Source organism: Trachurus japonicus, chromosome 21, assembly GCF_045865225.1.
Source record: "Trachurus japonicus isolate A0001 chromosome 21, Traja_1.0".
NCBI lineage: Eukaryota > Metazoa > Chordata > Actinopteri > Carangiformes > Carangidae > Trachurus > Trachurus japonicus.
This window is the reverse complement of record NC_140927.1, coordinates 15,068,410-15,088,078: the sequence shown is the minus strand read 5'-3', so window position 1 is coordinate 15,088,078 and position 19,669 is coordinate 15,068,410. Positions and strand designations below refer to the sequence as shown.

The 19,669-nt window shown below is 42.4% G+C and overlaps 1 protein-coding gene across 1 annotated transcript; it reads left to right on the top strand.

The window, feature by feature from the left end:
• The first annotated feature begins 1,688 nt into the window (after positions 1–1,688).
• Positions 1,689–17,408, top strand: LOC146964901 (neuroligin-4, X-linked-like). Its single transcript, XM_085764571.1, has 9 exons — positions 1,689–2,106; positions 3,519–4,516; positions 5,414–5,566; positions 8,767–8,952; positions 9,500–9,950; positions 10,373–10,586; positions 11,323–11,447; positions 14,393–15,002; positions 16,269–17,408. Exons 2-9 carry the CDS (start codon positions 4,042–4,044, stop codon positions 16,674–16,676), a joined length of 2,622 nt encoding a protein of 873 aa, XP_085620697.1. The 5' UTR covers positions 1,689–2,106; positions 3,519–4,041; the 3' UTR covers positions 16,677–17,408.
• Positions 17,409–19,669: the final 2,261 nt, after the last annotated feature.

Below are 19,669 nucleotides of genomic sequence, written 5' to 3'. Positions count from 1 at the left end.
CAACTTGATTGGGTCCAGGTTCATATCCCATCAGTTCATACTCACATTAGCAAACACTGCAACGGGAAATAAACTCTCCATACTCTGACAGAACAAGTGTTTGTTTTGTTGCTTCTACTTTCTTATTGCTCCTGGATCCATTTCAAATCAAACTCAGAGGTCGGCTCTCATTCTTTATCCAGATAATAGACTTTTGATATCATCTTTCATCCAAGCTCGACCTTTGAACAACTCTCCTAAATCACCATGTTAACTTCAGATGGGTGATATTTCCAGCACAATTCATTACACACAATCACACATGCTTTCAGAGCTGTTTGTCTCAAATCTTGTCACACTTTATTTATCTCTCTCAGCTGAGAAGACGTGACTTGTCTCCAGATAGTACAAATTGCTGTAGCTTATTTTTTTTACTCCTCTATGTTCATGGCTCGGCAGTTTTCGTTGTTCCACGGATTCTATTGATAACGTCTTTGAATTGCATGGGCCTTACCTCTAGCTACTTCTCTGACCCTTTAGTCCAATGTGAGCCACGGCTTTAGAAACTCATACAAACCTCTTGGTTAAAAAGAATTAATGACAAGGCTTTTGCTGTTTAAGGCCCTTCTGCTTTGTAAAGCTTAGACTCTTAGTCACTACCATCCTTCTAAATAACCCCTCAGAACCCATCTGCACAAATAAAACCTTTCCACAAATTGACTCGCATGACTTCTTTTCTTTTGCCTTATTAAAAAAAGATACTTAGACAACCTGTTTTAAAAGAGGGGGTGGACTCATGGGACTTCTGTAGAGGGCAACACGGAGGAATAAGCAAACAAGTGCACGGGCAGACGGAGAGACAGACAGGCAGACAAAGAGATGGATGGGTGGATGGAGGATTGTTGAGGAGAGGAATAGAAAGTCCTGAATGCTGCTGCGGCAGGCTGTGCTGACGTGAGGAGTGTTCCCAAACACAGTTAGTAGCGACTGCAGACCCACTGCATTACCATACTCTCCCTCACACACACAGTCACACACACAGTCACACACACAGTGTCACACACACACACACACACACACACACACACACACACACACACACACACACACACACACACACACACACACACACACACACACTCAGACACATGCACGCACAGACACACAGCGCCTAGGGAGAAAGCTGCTTGCCGGCAGAGCTGAATAGAATGGGGACAGAATCTCCTGTTCTGGTCTCCTGAAGAGGTCACTGTGTACTCCAGCCCCATTTGTAAATGTGTTAAGGTGTGTGTTTACAGGTTAGTGTGAGCATGTAGCGTTTTCTTCAGGTGTGGCGTTTGTCTAGACAAGTGTTGTTGTTTTTATTTGTGTGATGAGACCTTCTACAGGTGTGTTTAAACGTATGTACCACACCATAGGTGCATGTTTATGTAGCTACCTATGGTGTGGATCTGTGTGTGTGTGTGTGTGTGTGTGTGTTTCCTTGCACAGGTCAGTCCTCTTTCCTCTCCTCCAGTCTCCCCTCTTCTCTCCGGTCTGCGCTTCCTCACGGAGCTAGGTGCGTATCATTGGATCAGTAGCTGCTGCCTGCCACACTGTCCAATCGCATCTAGGGGGGAGAGAGAGAGAGAGAGAGAGAGAGAGAGAGAGAGAGAGAGAGAGGGGGGGGGGTGTAAAGGGGGAGGGGGGCAGCTAGTGAGAGAGATGGGGGGAGGGAGGAGAAAGAAAGGAAGAGAGGGACATTGATCATTTGAACGTCCTGGGCCTTGGATTCCTTGGAGAAACGCATAAAATTTCCACTTTATCCAGAGCGTCATTTTTCCCCCCATTTCCACCTGAAGGCTTGAGGCTTGTTTTATTTATTTTATTTATTTTTTTTGGTCTTGTTTCTTTTTTGGTTTTTTTTTTTTTCCACCCAGGAGACGTGCCACCACCACCACCACCACCACCACTACCATCACCATCACCAGCAGCAGCAGCAGCAGCGGCGGCGGCGGCAGAGGAATATCTCCCAATATCCCATCCCGGGCACGTCAGATAAGCTGCAGCGGCGGAAAACACGAGGCGAACATTGCGGTGGACGGGAACATGGTCCGCGGGATTTCACACCTCCTCGATTCAGACTGGGTAGCCTACGGTATATCCTACTTAATTGTCTTTTGAGGATTTTTTTTTTTTTTGGTACTGCAGCGGGGATGCAGGTTGAGGTTTTTGCATTTGAGAATGTGTGTGCGTGCGTGCGTCCGTGCGTGTGTGTGTGTTTTGCCGTAGTCAGCTCGAGTGCCGATTTAGATTTAGACCTTTACAAGCGAGCGTTTTCCTTCTCACTTGGTCCCATGTATTCTTTTGCTCTCTTTTCCCTCTTTCTCGATCATTTTCACTGTTAAAACGCAGCGCGGGGTTTTAAAACGAAATCTGTTCTCTGTGTGTGTGATAAAAACACAAGAGGAGGGTGGCAGGCGGCTTTGCCTTGATAAATGGAGCGTTATTCATCAGCGTGTGTGTGATCACCACTGGAATGTTAACTAGCACCTTGGACAGCAGACACCGATACAATACCAATGCAAACATGGGAGGAGCGATAGTACTGATCATTTTACACTCTCAAGTCTTTGCTGCTCATAGTGGACCTGTGTGTGTGTGTGTGTGTGTGTGTGTGTGTGTGTGTGTGTGTGTGTGATTACACATAAATTGATGTTGCACTCTTGGTGCATGTGCGTGTGCACGTGTGTATGTGTTAATATTCTGCCCTAAGGCAGTCAGAGAGAGAGAGATAGCACTGTTGGCTGGAGGAGCAGCTGTGTGTGATTGTGATAAAGAAAGAGAGAGAGAGAGAGAGAGTGTGAGCATGTAGACAGATCAAGAAAGTGTGTGTGTTTGAGGAGAGAGGGAGAGATGGAGAGGGGGGGTCGACCATGTAGACAGGGAAATGTATGTGTACGTGTTTTTGAAAAGAGACCAAACCTGTGCAGTGTGTCTGTTATTGAGAGACACGAAGAAGGTGTGTGTGCATGTGTGAGAGACATAGAGAACAAAGTGTGTGTGTGTGTGTCACAGGCTTCCTACCTTATGCTACATGCAGGTCAGGAGCCCCGCAGTGTATTCAGGGTTTAATTAAGCATGTGACGTGACTCTCCATCCCCCTCCAACCGGCTCCTGTGATCTGTGAAACAGTGTGTGTGTGTAGTGAGGATTTGTACATATGTCTGCAGCTCATATGAGACACACACACACACACACACACACACACACACACACACACACACATCATTCTTGTGTGACACAGCAGCCCTGACAGTCTAACACCAAGTTAAGCTGAGCGGACAACATCTCGTTTGCCCTATCTATCGCTTCCATATCTATTTTTAACGTGAGCAGCAGTGAGGTAGCGCAGTCTATCCTTCTGATGTCATGTTAATGTCTCCTGTGTGTGTGTGTGTGTGACATTTTATTTCATTTTACACTATGTTTATCCAAATGAACACTAATTAAATTGGCCTTTCTTTCCATCTCTCTGCCTCTCTTTCTTTTTTTTCCAGGAGGCAGTTTGGGCTTGTTATGGGGGTGACCGGAAGGAGAGAGTGACAGAGGAACAGTGATGCTACTGTTTACATAACGAGAGACTCTCTCTCACACACACACACACATACACACACACACACACACACATACACACACACACACATCCATGCACACATGCTCAAATCGCCAGTCCAGGACATACACACTCATTTAAACACTTCCACACACACATACATACACATACAGACACGTATTCAAGGGACTCACTGACTGAGTCACCACACACTCAGAGGCACTGAATCACTGACTCACACAGGAACACACACACCCATAGACAGACACATTCACAAGGGGAAAAGGTTGTTTGGGAGAGCCGGGACTGTGTGTTGTGTGTGCAATGGGCCAAACTGAGCGACAGCTGTGTGTGGGTGTTGGATACCTCTGAAGGGTCAACACAGCCGCAAACCCTCGCCCTCCCCCAGTCCCTCCGTCTTCCCCTGACATCCACTGATCTCGTAGCTACCCCTAAAACACACTGTCATGTCTGAGATGAGGACCAGGAGAACCCCCTTTCTCCCTCTTCTCCCATCCCTTTCCTCACCCTTTGGGTCCCTATCCCTGCTCCTCTCCCTCTGCCTCTCCATTTCTTTCTACTCGGCGCTGGCGCAGCAGACTGTGCCTGTCATCTCCACGGTGCAGGGCCGCATCCGTGGCATCCTGACCCCGCTGCCCTCAGACCTCCTGGGCCCCGTCATCCAATACTTGGGAGTGCCATATGCAAGGCCCCCGACGGGAGACCGGCGATTCCAGCCGCCGGAGCCACCTCTGCCCTGGCCGGGAATACGAAATGTGACGCAGTTCGCTCCCGTTTGCCCGCAGTCGCTGGATGAGAGGAGCATGCTGGGAGATATGATGCCGTCCTGGCTCACGGCTAACCTGGATATAGCCGCGACGTACCTCACTCACCAGAGTGAGGATTGTCTCTACCTCAATATCTACGTGCCCACTGAGGATGGTGAGTAAAACCAGGGATGTGCACTCAACACTCAGTCAGAGGAGTAGGAGTGAATAAATATGCATATATGTTTAGGTTTAGGGTTTAATGTTTAGTTCATGGCCCAAATCAAAGCGGCACTGGCTCACCAGAGACACTTTCAGGGGCATTTGGGCTGTGACAAATGAATGAAACATGAAAGTGTCCTGTCACGGCAAAGACAAAACCCTGTTAAATAAATATTTTACCATACATTTTTCATTTTTTTTATTGTTTTGAATGTAGAATTTTCAATTCCTACTCACCTATCCCCTCCACCCCCTTTGCACACTGCTGGTTTTAACCAACACTTAAAATGCAGACACCTGCGTCAATCGCCAAGGGGTTTGCGCCTTTACTTGTGGAGGAAAGTGGGAAGGACACAGATTCACTCATGCATACATATTGGCTCATACACATGCATGTGACCCTGCACACACACAAACACACATACATACACACAATAGTAATGGCATGAACACTTCCACTCCTTAATTTATATCCACCTGCTCAGAATTGAAGATGGAGGTTGATATGAAGCATAGGGGAGACAAGGAGGCAGACTTTTCTGATATTGCATGTATAAGCCCACATGGTGTTGAAAGGCCAAGATACATACAAATGGACACATGGGCAGTCAGACAGGCACACACACACACTCCTACTATGCAGCTGACAGGAAAATGTATTCAAACAACAGGCACAATGGAAAGCATAAGGAGGGTGGGTGGAAATACTCCCATGCACAAAACATGATTATGTACAGCACTGGCATCAGGTGCTTCAGTGGCGTCACTGCAATGGCCTGAACATGTTGCCAAGACGTATGAAATTTTATTCCTGTGTGTCATTTTTCTGTTGTCCTCCCTCTTTCCTCAGACATCCATGAGGAGGGGGGTCAGCGGCCAGTGATGGTCTACGTCCATGGGGGCTCGTACACAGAAGGCACCGGTAACATGATGGATGGCAGTGTGCTGGCAAGCTACGGCAACGTCATTGTCATAACCCTCAACTACCGCCTAGGAGTACTGGGTAAAATTATATATCTTATATATCTTTTATATATCTGCAATCCACAAGACTTGTGTATATAGTTAATATGGAGCCATACCTCAAATGAAATAATCCTCATCCTATTAGCTTCACTGTTTCCATTACTGCAAAGCACACTCCTGTATTCTATAATCCTGTTAATTTATCCTGACTGTGAATTTATATGTTCCCTATATAGATACATGCATATGGCTACACATAGTGATAAATATATGCTTTGTGTAGTCTGCCTTTAGGGTTGATTTTTCTAGACTTTATAGGATTGCAGGCTACTTGGCAGCAATCTATAGTTTAACAATCCAGTTTAAAGATGGCAGTAGTTGTGCTTCAACACTGTGCTGCACCTCATGAGCAAGAACAATAGAAGTGCAATTATTGCAAAGGTGCTCTGGGTACCTCGATAATATCTCTGTGTTCTCATACACCTTCTGTATAGCCATTTACTTAATGAAAGGGGCTAGAAGGGCAATGAATGGATAATAACCTGAAATGCAATGTAAGCATTTCACATGGATTTAAGTTGGGAATTGAGCTGTTTAAAATGCAAAGGACAGACAGAATATTTTAGAGGAAGTGGTATTGGATGTGAGATTAGTCTGTAATGGGGTCAGTCCTCAAGTCTGAGCAAAACTTCAACAATAGATAAATGCCACAATGTTGATTCATATAAAACCACATTTAATGTTGTTATTTTATTTCAATTTTATTTCCTTTTGCTATAGGTTGTCAGATTTTCATTGGATTATATGTATTTATTTGTGAAGATCAATGTGTACCATTTTAACAAAATACATTTATTGTGACTCAGGTGTCCTTTTCCTCATAACCTGATTTCTTTGGGGTTCAGATGGAGGCACACAGAGATATTGTTTTTATGTATCAACACGTTTTTCCTTTTTGATGAAATTTACATTGTATCCACCATCTGGATTGTTTAATCCTTCAACGAACTATAAAATGTGAAAACTATTAGTGTGTTATTGTAACGCAGAGCGCCTTTTTTTTTTTTTGAGTGAAAACATGTTCAGAATGGGTTTCCCTAGTGGAAATAAACCCCCTGAAGCCATTTTTTCCCACTACTAGCATCAACTCAAATCTGATCCTTTTCACCTCCATGACTCTCTGACTCAGTGCTCTCTGAACGGAAAAAATCTGATTCCCTGTGGTTTTTCTAATTTTAGATGGCTATGCAAAGCTCACAAGCTGAATTAATACAATATTTCCCTTTTATTCGTGGCTGTGATTACGAGAAAATGGCTAAGCCTGGACAGGACAGTGGGGTTGACACACACATTCGTAAAGGCATCATTTACAGAACCACACGAGGGCTAGAGTATTGAGTTGCATGTGTGTGCTGTGCACAGTATGTCTCCTTATTGATTACTGTAAGTCAGGGGTAGGAGATGTGTATCATACCATTTGCTTGGTTAAATTATGCCCTCACTTTAATAAATTGGTAGTCGGTGAGCCCGGTACTTAATATTTCATGTGAGAAAATTAATTAAAATGAGCCAGCAGGTTAACAAAATGTGTGCATACAGTATGTTTCATAATTATTTATTCTACTTAATTTATGCAGTTGTGTTAAGAATGATTTAACATGACGCACCATAATCACTTAAGTTGACTTAGTTGTGAGTGATATTTCGTAAAAAGACAAAATATTTCATGATGTATATACAGTATATAGAGAGATCCATCCATGAAATTTACTTCTACATAAATTGTTACATTGACTAATCTGTCATCCGTCAGTTTACTTTAAAAGAGCAAAAGGTGGAAAATCTTTGGGATGGTTTTTCTATTTTAAATAATTTAGTGCTGTAATTTTGTTTTCTAGCTTTTTAGCACATTTTGTAGTTGATTTGTATACACACAGCACATTAATACTGTTCTCCTCGTTCTGGTTCTCTAATTTAATGGAGAATGTTTTTGCACTGGAGCAGAGCTGAATGCATGGCAAAAGGCTAAAAGATACAACAACAAAAATATTGATTAGTTTATGAGCTCCATGTTGGCTTTTCTATTTTTTAGATGCTTTCAAGGCTTTCATTAAATATTGATTTTGTAAGATGGAATAAATCTGCATCTGCTTGGTGAGTGAAACAAAACTGTTTAATTCTGACCTTGGGGGAGGAAATAGTTGCAGAGCTGTAATCACCACACTGAGCCAAACAAATCCTACATGCTTCATTTTGTCTTCATCTTCATCCTCTGTTTTTATGCCTTCTCCAATGTGATCATCATCATCGTCATCATCATCATCATCATCATCCACCATCACAAATAGCAGCATCTTCGTCTTCTTCCTTGTCACCCTAAGTTGGATGCATGAGGTGAGCCAATACATGCAACATGCAAATACACAATTATGCACAGCGCTATTTTCTGCTCATTCTTACTTAATCAGCTGGGATTGGTTTCTATAGAAATGTAAAGGACGTAATTAAATTAAATTGCTGACCCAAATCTTACTACAGTATGCAAACACATCGCACAGTATGTAGTAGGTGTTCTTTTTTTTTGTATGAGAGAAATTTCTGACAAAATGAGTGATGGAATGTCTTCTTTTAAACAACACTGCTTTTCTTGCTCATTATACTCGTATGTGTTCAGGGCCAGCTGGAGGTTCAGAGAAATGAGCCTCTGCAGTAATGAGATATACAGTAGTGGAGTGAGCCATTAGGATCCTTTGTGTTTGCTTAATAAAGTCAGCAGTAAAGGGAATAAGGGATAGCTGTGTTTGTAAATGCATATGTGTGTAGGTTTATGCCTGTGTATGAGTAAGCTGATATTCACTTATATGAATATGGATGTAGCCTGTCGGGTATTTCCAAGGGACTGTAGGGAGAAGCATGTATTTTTCTTAAATTTTCTCTTTAAATTTATGATGAACGAGACTCATGCATAATTGATCTTAACCGTGGTGTTACCATGATCTCATGTCCAACATCAGCCCCTCTGCGTGCTCCTCTGAGCATCGTAAGTGCAAGATCTCGCTGCTCTACCCTTAAAAAGTCTGCAGAAATATCTCCCTGTGATCGACTCATTATTTTTACATGGTTTGCTCTGTTGTCTGCAGAGCTTTTCAGCTTCAATTCCATTCAAGTCTTTTCAACCTAAGTGCTACATGCTCCACCGTATGTAATAACAGAACCACTCTGTCTCTTCGCCTGCAGGGTTTCTTAGTACCGGTGACCAAGCAGCAAAAGGGAACTACGGCTTGCTGGATCAGATCCAGGCTCTGCGCTGGGTGAAGGAGAACATTGCAGCTTTCGGTGGAGACCCAAACAGGGTCACTGTGTTCGGATCCGGGGCCGGAGCCTCCTGTGTTAGCCTCCTCACCTTGTCTCATTACTCTGAGGGTAAGGGACACAAAATGCTACGTACCTAGTTGATTTTAGTCCACTGACTTAATATAGGACAGGTGTGCAAATGTTTGGACACTTTCTACACCTGTAGCTGGTTGAAAGACACTTTGACACCACATAAGTGGATGCTGTGTATTTTGACATTCAGGGATATGAAACTTTTGAACGTCTCCAATGGGCTGATACATTATTCGCTGGTGTAAATGCCTGAATATGCTTTTGAATTCCACTGAATAATACAGCTGTGCCTGTGAATCATGTAGCTAAGAACTGTATTAGTTTAAACTTTTAACCTGGTGCTCCAAGCATGACCTGTCAGCCTTTTGAATAATGCATGTGTGTGTGATTTCTGTGTTTTCTTGCTGTGAGATTGCATGTTGTGCATCTGTTTGTAAATGCATTGTGTAGCCCTCCAAGTGTGCAATCATATGGCTGTGCATTCATGCATGTATGCGGTGTGTGCATATGTGTGCGTGCGCCTTAGTGTATATGCTTTATACACCTGTTTGTATTCATGTTTGTGTGCTCATGTGTGTCCCAGACCTGTTCCACAGAGCCATCATCCAGAGTGGGAGTGCTCTGGCAAGTTGGGCTGTCAACTACCAGCCCAGCAAGTACGCCAGGCAGCTCGGTGAGAGGGTTGGCTGCGGCATCGATGACAGCACCCAACTGGTCACCTGCCTCCAGGGCCGGAGTTACCGGGAACTTGTGGAGCAGAACATAACACCGGCCAAATATCACACGGCTTTTGCCCCGGTGATTGATGGTGATGTTATACCAGATGACCCCCAGATTCTGATGGAGCAAGGAGAATTTCTGAACTACGACGTGATGCTGGGGGTTAATCAGGGTGAGGGCGTGAAGTTTGTGGAGGGCATTGTGGACTCAGAGGACGGTGTCACTGCTGAGGACTTTGACTTTGCTGTGTCAGACTTTGTGGACAGTTTATATGGATACCCAGAGGGCAGAGACACACTGAGAGAGAGCATAAGGTGAGTGAGTTTGTACATGTCTTAAGATATTTAAGGAGGAGTGTGACATTTTGAGAAATATACATTGACTTGATGTGTTGCTGAGAGTTAGATAAGAACTACTATAATGTATGTTAGTTTAGCAGAGAGACTGGAAACATAATGAAAGATATTGAGAACTGGACAGAGCTATGGGAGCTAAACTAATTGTCTTCTAGAGAGAGTCCAACATTTACCACATGCAAATGGTGTCAGTCTTCTCTTATTTTTTAAAGAAAGTGATAACATTGTATTTTGTATATATGAACACACAGTTTCTCTAAATTAGTACTTGTATATGCTGTAACTTAAAATAATAATTGGTAGAATATTGGACTTGATCTTATTTGATAAATTGGGTGACAAATTACCTTATTGGCTGATATTAAATGTATTCATTAAAGGTTCATGTACACGGACTGGGCAGACCGTGACAATGCAGAAACCCGACGAAAGACTCTGGTGGCGCTATTTACGGACCACCAATGGGTGGCGCCAGCAATCGCCACAGCCGACCTCCACGCTCAGTATGGGTCTCCCACCTACTTCTACTCCTTTTACCACCACTGTCAGAGTGATGCCACTCCGCCCTGGGCTGACTCCGCCCATGGCGATGAGGTGAGATGATCAGAGTGCTGTATTGCTCTACAGAGAAAAACACAAGCGACAGTAATTGTTGGCACAAGGAGTGATGTTAGATATCAAGGAGGAAGGTTACAACCTGACATTTCACAAAAGATAGAGTGACAGGATTGGCTAAGGTTGAGGCACATAGGTGTCTTAATGTCTTAACGATTTCCGACATATTGAGAAGCATCCAGAGCTCTCGCCTTAGATATTCGTGAAGGTTTGCTTCTCAGTGATCTGTTCAAAGCGCTGAACACATCGAATCAAGCTGTTCTCTGCAGCATGAAATATTTGAAATGACTCATAGAATTTATGATTCTGAAACCATCTTATCTACCTTATAGGTGCTGCAACGCTGATTAGATTAGAGCTCAGAGCTTATACAGAAATAATTATCCATTCCTTAATATTTATGAAAAAGTGTTTATTAAACGTTACTTTACATATAGCTTTTTCTACACTTGAATGTTTATGTGCATGAATTTGTGGTTTGGAGTGTGTGAGGATGATTTTCAGTCCAGATCAGGGATGAGTTGTCAAACTGAAGATGACTTTAGTGACCTGAGTGTAAGTTCACTGCAGTTATGAAGCTGTGTCTGACTCCACTTTGAGAGTTTTACATGATTCAGCTATGATTAAAGACACTGTCACAGGAATGAATATCAACTGCTGGCTCTAACAGTGAGCTATTCTAACGTGTGTGTGTGTGTGCTTGTGTGTACTGTAGGTGCCCTATGTGTTCGGCGTGCCCATGGTGGGACCCACTGATCTGTTCAACTGTAACTTTTCCAAGAACGATGTGATGCTCAGCGCTGTGGTCATGACTTACTGGACCAACTTTGCCAAGACTGGGTGAGCTGCTGAACGTACACCGCTACCGCTGTGAGACGTTGATTGTTCGCTTGACTACACAATTTAGAGCAAAATCAAGAAAACAAAGGCAAAACAAAACAAAGAGCAGCTTCAGCATGATTCACTTCCATTTATTTCTACCCTTTTAAACAGAAGGGTCTGTTTGTAACTCCTGCTATTAATATCTAATCCCCACCCACATGTAGAAAATGTCCCATGATAGTGAATGAAAACCAGGCCGTTTAATCACATTTTAGTATGTTAAAGAAAATGCACAGTGGAAGAGTCTGTTGTTTTACCTTTTATCTTTGACTCTCCGAAGAGACGTGGGTTTGGCAACGTGAAGCGCTGTCGCTCTAAGTGTGGACAGCTCTTGATTTTACATGAACAAATTCTCTTCCAAGCTCGAAATTAGACAGTCGAGATTCAAGTCCGTGGTGTCATCAAGAAAAATGGCACAGTGCCTTTCTGCTTAGTTAGTACAAAAACAGGAATATTGGGCACGGAGTTTAGTTATCTGGCCGGATTCACACAGAGAGGACAATCAAAGATGCGGGGAAAAAACATTTAGAGAGGAGAACAGGTTTTGATCACTGAAGCATTAAGCAAATGTATGTCCTTCAAATTATGTTCATATGCTGCTATTTTGCATTTAGTTGAATGCAATTTAGGAAAAACAAATGTAGATGTGTGCAGGCGTCTTTCATCAAATCAATCTGTGTCTGTTTTTCTGTCACAATAAACACCCCCAAAAAAGAAAGGACCACATAATGAAGGCTTAAACTCAAAGAAGCAAAGTCTCATTGCAGCTTTAGAGGAAAGTAGTGAAGTTTTAGAGCAACAAAAACAAGGAAAAGGATATATTTTCGTGTTTTTTCCCTCAGAAAAGCCTCTGACAAGAAGACAATGCCTTAGATACAATCATGAAAGCAGCATTGCAGACTATTTTTTGGCAGAGGAGGGTGTGCACAGGTTTTCTGTTGTGTCAAAAATCTTGACAAGGCTTTTCTTGTCTGCACCTTGCCTGAGAAAGTTAAAGGACCCCTGCTCTTGAAAATGCCCTTGAAGGAAGCAAAGGTAAAATCCTAAAAGACGAAGAATGAGAGGTTGGCCACAGTCTGATAAATCTTTTCTTCTCAACTTCTTTCCTACTCATTCATTCATTTACGGTCCAAACCAAGAGAGAGCTTATTCAGTATGTTGAATAAAAATGGAAATGATTTGCCAGTGTCTAAAAAAAGCCTCTAGACATCTAATTTATTAAAAAGTGAAATGATTTGCCAGCAGCTAAGAAAAATACAGATGTTATAGAAAAATATCCACATTGAAACTCTTACAACCTGACAATCCACTCTGATAAGAGTAGCTTTTATCTCCCCTCTCTGACATGATATACAAGATAAAAGTAATTGTTGAGGATGGACCCTCTTTCTGCAGTGCTCGAAGTGAGTAATTACCAGTAATTAATCCAATTGAGGCTCACTCCGCTGAGACCTCTTCAGATTTACAGAGACATCTACAGTCTAGACCTTGATCTAAATCACCACAGAGCCTCGCTGTCTCAACAACATACACGGTCAGGACAGTGCTCACACATATTTTGACTATGGTGTGAAAAAAGAATTGTATTTGATGTGGGTACATTAACGCAATCACTTCAAACCAAGTTAGCTGCCTCTAGCCCGTAGTCTGTATTGTCATTACCATGGCAGCAGGCTGCAGAGCAAAACCACCAAGGAGGGATGTTACAATTTCAGTGTGCACTTCAATTATCAATGGGGAACTTTATCTGAGGAGGGATTTCAGTTGGCTGAGAGTGCCTCAGATGGTGATGGAGCTCTGCGACAGCTCAATTTAACGGGGAGGATGTGATGCTCCCTGATGTATATTTTGTAAGCCTCTGTGTGGGCGTATGAATCCTCAGCTTGTGTGCGTTTGTGTGCCGGTAGGTCTTCACGCTTGCTGCCTTTCTTTCTTCCTTTTTTTTTTTTTTGCCTCTCATAAGGTGTTGATTGACAAGTGAGCACATAGTGTGTAACTGGCAGGTCTGTGAAGACGTGCTGCTGTTTCATTTACAACATCTCAGCTGCTGACACAAATAAGTCGGCAAATCGAAGAATAAATGCCTGTCCGTATGTGTCAGAGAAGTGATTTTTCAGGATGTGTTCCCTGTACTAAGCACACAGACACATTCATCTCCAATGTAGATGTCTTTGCTACACAGGCAAATATCTGCACACTGTACAAACTGCACAAGCCTGAAATGTGCAACTAAAATGTGAGGCATGTAAAGCAGACTAAAAAGATCAGAATTAAACCACATTTGAGCTTTGTTTACAGGAAAATAAAAACTCGTTTTGCTTAGCACAACTATTTTTTCCCACTGGTTTGTGTTATGTCACTTGGATATTGATTAGAAAGATGTGTGCCAGCGCTGCTGAAACTGGCCAGCAAGAGAGAAACTCAGCATCCTGCAGAAAAAAAAGTCCTCAGCAGCTCTATTAGTCAAGTCTGTGACACACAAAAAGCTGAAAAGCTTGAAATATTGGCATTTTTCTTTCAAGTAATAAAACATGTAGAATCCAAATGGCAGATGTGCAAACATGTGTATTCTCAGTTTTATTTGTGACTCATTAAAACCTTGATCATGAACTTGTGAAGAGGCTGTAGTTATTAGCAGCTACGTAAATAACTGTGTTAAGTTAAGTAATTGAATTGAAGTTTTTTAAATGCTTAGCTGACAGGTATATCTCTACTGTTTAAATAATGTTGTACATATCTCTATATCCTTCTGTATATTGCAGGTATTTGTCTAATAACACTTGGCTCAGGGACAATGAAAGAAATGTCATGCCAAAGTAAAAAAAAAACCGAACAAAAAACTACATAACCATCTAACCCATCTTGATGTGAATAAATAACTCATTGCGCTTTGCTCTTTCCAGTGATCCCAATCAGCCGGTTCCTCAAGACACCAAGTTCATCCACACGAAACCTAACCGTTTTGAAGAGGTGGCCTGGTCTAAGTACACCCCAAAAGAGCAGCTGTACCTCCACATCGGCCTCAAGCCCCGTGTCAGAGACCACTACCGGGCCACCAAGATCTCCTTCTGGCTCCAGCTGGTGCCTCACTTGCATCACGTCAATGAGCTCCTCCAGTCCGTGTCCTCCTTCACGCATAGTCCCTCTCCGCAGGACGACACCCCTTATTCTTACACTAAGCGCCTGTCCAAAGGTTGGCCTCCGAGCAGTACACGTCACCCGGGCTCACAAGGAGGAACCCCGCAGCCCCCGGAGTCTGCTTTAGGCCAGGGAGGAGAGGAAAATGGGGTGCGCGTACCCAACGAGGACTACTCCACCGAACTCTCTGTGACGATCGCTGTGGGAGCGTCGCTGTTGTTTCTTAACATCCTTGCGTTTGCCGCTCTGCTGTACAAGAAAGACAAGAGGCGTTTGGAGCATCGTAGGCCTCGTCCACTTCCTCCCCCGAGACGAGATATCACACCTGCAGATGTTGCCGCCCACCTACAGGGGGAAGGACTGATGTCATTACAGGTGAGTCTGTCGTTGTAATTTTACTTGCATATATTCACACTGGGATGTTTGAAAAGAGATAAATTATTTAGGTTCTATTAAAAGCAGTCATGCTTGTTGTGTATGATAATTGTGCATATTTTTTCATGTTTAAATAACATTAAGCCAGATGAGGTCGTGTGTGATGATCTGAATGAACTCCTTTCTTGCCAGTGGAGCAGCTGCCAGTAGAGCACTGCAAAACAGGGCCTGTCAACAGCAGACATTATCAGTTGTGTGAATGTGTGTGTGTGTGTGTGTGTTTGAGCGTGTATCTGTGAGTGTGTTTTGCTGCATGTGGGAGCTGCGTCCAGTTGCCTGAATTGCTTCCAGTTGCCTCCAATTCAGACATCGACTATATGGCCTCATTTGGACTCATAGATGCTTTGAAACCTCAAATTACTGTTAATTGGCAATTCAACTACATTAATGTAGCGCAGCATTGCAGCTGTTGGTTTAATTGTGTTTTATTTATTTTAAATACCGTCCTTTTTCATGTGGTGTTTTGTAACCCACTGGACACTGGACTGGTGTGACAAGCAAAAATCAAGCATAGTCTTTATGTCAGGGCAAATTATTCGGGTTTATGTTGGTGTTATTCATGACTCTGAGAAAGAAAGAAAACACATATGAGCGCCACAGATGACCAGCCAGAATCAGTCACACTCAGTCAGGAGTGCTTCAAAAGATGATGACAACAAAGAGCAGGAAAAGTCTGAGTATAAACTGAACTGAACTTTGAAGCCCTGACTTGTCTCAGTCTTGAACAAATGTGGGGCTTGAGCAGAAAAACAAAGTAATTTATCATTCAAAACATGCATGATAAATGTTAGTTCATTTTGTTCTACTGAGCATTTTGTTTCTTTCATACTTAATATTGAATACATTTGCCACCATAACATACATTAATATACTGTAGGAAAAACAAGTTGATCAGGCTTGAAATTATTACTTCATTAATGACAGAAAACAAACAATTTTCAAGATAAATTAAATGTTATGCCATTTTTTAAAGCATACACTATTTTTTATTTTCTGTTTCATTGTAAATTATTGTAAATAGAATATCTTTACTGTTACTGATTGGTTAGACATCTGAAGACACTTTGTGCTTCAGGAAATTTTGATGGGAATGTTTCACTGACTCACTTGGAAATGGATAGGATAGGAATGATGATTCAATTAATTAGAGAATAGTTGTGGATTCACTGATAATGTCATCGTCTCTCAAACCGTTCATATCTTCAGGTGAAGCAGCTGGAGTGTGACGCAGCCTCAGCAGACGAGAGGAACAACACTCACCACCATCACACTCTGGACACGTTGGACGCTCTGGATGGCATGGACACCCAGGACATCTACAGCACACTGGACACCGTGCGCCTCACCTGCCCGCCCGATTACACCCTCACCTTGCGCCGCTCCCCGGACGACGTTCCCCTCATGACGTCTCTGACCCCAGGATCGCTGCCTGTGACCCCTGGGTCGCACCCTGTTACCCCAGCAACGCCCATGACCCCTATGACACCCGGATCGGTAGTGGGCATGAGGATGGGGCACCCTCACCAGGGGTACACACACCACAGCCCATATAGTAATACACACTTGCCACATACACACATCTCCACACACACACACTCCACCACACGTGTATAACCGCAGCAAGATGCTCACACATACAGGGACATAATTATAACACACACTCATACTGACATACACACGCATACACATGCACATACACGCGCACGCACACACACTCTCACACACACACACACACACACACACACACAAAACAAAAGACTTAAATACCTCTACTAATTGCCCTGCAGGATTGTTACAGATGGAGTGACAGACAGACATTTTCAGTAACAGGATGAAAAGACAGACAGCTGTGTGTTGCATGTCGGGGGAACTGAAGACAGACTGGATCCCAGGAGATGCAGTTCTATGCATCATTCGCGCATAACCTGGAACTTGTTGAACCAAGACCAGTCCATCAAATGTCTCAAAACCCGCTTTGGATATTAAATCGTCTGCCTTTTCTACACCTGAGGTGGAAGAGGAGCAATGTGGCAAAAGGGTCAGTCATGGATCAGTTTACATCTCCTACTGTACCTGTGCTGCACGGTGAAGCAGGGCCGGGAACTGAGCAGAGCAGGGCAGAGCAGAGCGCAGATGCAGAACTGAGCTAAGAAATATCACACACAGACTGCTGATGTCAACTTGAACAACCTGTGAAATGTGAATGTAGCATTTTTTTCCATTAAAAGATCAAAGGCCCTATCTGCCAAGGATCAAACTAAGCTGAGGAGAAAAATAACAAATTTCAGCGAGAGATGGATGTAAAAAACAGACAGGGAGGAAGAGGGGATTTAAAAAAAAAAACAACACTAGTTGAAGGAAAAGTTAGCGAGATGGTGGGAAAGAGATTAAGATTTCATTGAGAGGGATTTAGCAGCTGTGAGAGCGAGAACGACTAAGTGAGCTAAGGAGTGATATGGAAAACACAGGAAAGGAAAGCGTGCCAAGAGGTGGGAATTATCTTCAGAAGAAGACAAGGCCTGTGAAGAGTTGCCAGACTTACTGAAGAATCACTCTAACCAGCTACGTGTTAAACTCTTGTAAATAGAATGGAAAGATACAGATGATATATTATGATTTATAGCATTTACCTGCTCTTGCATTAAAACATGACTTATTTAACCACATTATTGCTTTCATTTCAGATATTACTATATTATTGTATAGATGTCCTGAAGCAAGGCTGGTTGTCTTTCTATCTCACCCACTGTAGTATGTACACAGTACCTTTATTTAAAGGCTATATTTGCTATGCACAGCCATTTCAATAATTCTTAACTATGTAAGCATCTAGAGACTTGTTTGGTAGATGAAGTATAAGACATTTTTCGCACCATCCTGTCTATTTGTTTGACCATCGGATGAGGAGCTAGTACTGTGTAGATAATGCAATATTGGTTTGATGATTGAGCACCAGCCAAAAACCATGACCTTTAACCCTTTGTATCTAATCCCTTCCTGTTGTCCTGTTGTCCTGCCCTCCTCTGTTCCTACAATTCCTCTTAAGGCCTTACCCTTAATTTTAAATAAATCCGACCTTCAGTCTTGTTGTCGCAGACAGACAGGTGGTGATAATTCAGGGGGTCCCAAGTCACGTTGTGGCCCCCAAAAATAAGAATATGTCCTTGATTTTGTCTGATCTTCACACCTCACCAGAGGCCTCAGTAGATATATAGGAGCCTCTGCTTGAACTACCTAATGGTGACTGAAACCTTGCCCCACTCAAAGCCACCCACTTAAAGAAATTGCCCAAGTTGTATTTAATCGATGTCACTTTCTCTAAAACAAAGAATTGTTGCAGCTCAGCCTGTCTATTTGGTGTTAGCCATGGTTTATAGAAAAATGTGGCACTTTTGGCTGCAAATTTAAAACCCACAGTTTGCTTTACTATCTGTCACCATGTTGCCAATTGTTTGGAGCCAAATTTGACGAATGAGGTGAAGCCTGGCTGTAGCAGGACTCTTTGTGTGATAGTTATAGAGACTTGACATTGAAGGCACACATGCCTCTAAACATACCGCTTTTTAAGCCTTAATATCCTATTAATGGAGCTTTTTTTTTTTCTCAAATTCCCACTAAGAGACACTTCAAAAGATGTGAAATGAATTATTAAAACACCAAACCCACATCTTGTGAAATAATGTTTTTTTATTTCAAGCTGGAGATTTTCCTGCTGACTTCAGTGCAGTGAGTGCTGGAGGGCTACAGTGGTTACTGCTTTGTGTGATTATAAAGACGTAGCCAGCACTCATTAAATCTGTTTCAAACTTCTCATATTAATAAGTCATGTAGGAGAGAGTGACATGGCCCAAACTCTGATTTCTTAACTCTCCTGTTTTGTCCTCTTCCTCTTGTTCCTTTCCTTACCTCAGCCTGTGTCCCATTTAAACCCGTCCCTGTCCCCAGCCTCATCTGTGCGACTACATGCAGCTTTGTCACAGTGAGGCCTATTTAACCTCCTCTCATCCTAAGTAACTTCTTCATGAGAGATTTTAGTTAAATGTCAACAGAATACATGAAAAATGAAAGCTGAAAAATGTGTGGATGGCAAGCAAAGAACTTTTACAAAATGACATAAAAGTAACATTTAATGGATGTTTGATTGACCTAATATTTTTTTTTCATATGGGTTTATTGACTCAGCGGATGGCTGGATTGTGTCAAGCATAAAACATTTCTGCTGCATTTTTGAAAAATAAAATTATCAGTATTTTACAATTTATGAGCATTTTAAATGTCTTGTATGTCTTGATTTTGAAAAGTGTTGCAGACTTTTTTTTTATCAGGCAGAAAGTATGCACAGTACACATGAAGTTAGCAGTGCTTTTTTCATTGTTTGAAGCCATTGGTAATTAGGTGTGGTTGCACATTATTTTCCAAAAGTAGTAGAATTTTACTAAAAGCTAAACGGGAAATAGACATTTATAATGAGCTTAGTACCACTGAAATGTCTAAATATGAATCATCTCCATTGTCATTTTTAAACTTTGGATTTTATATGGATTCAACACATAAATGTTAGTCATGCTGAACTACAGAGGTGGTTGTTGATTTTCTTTTTTAAACCT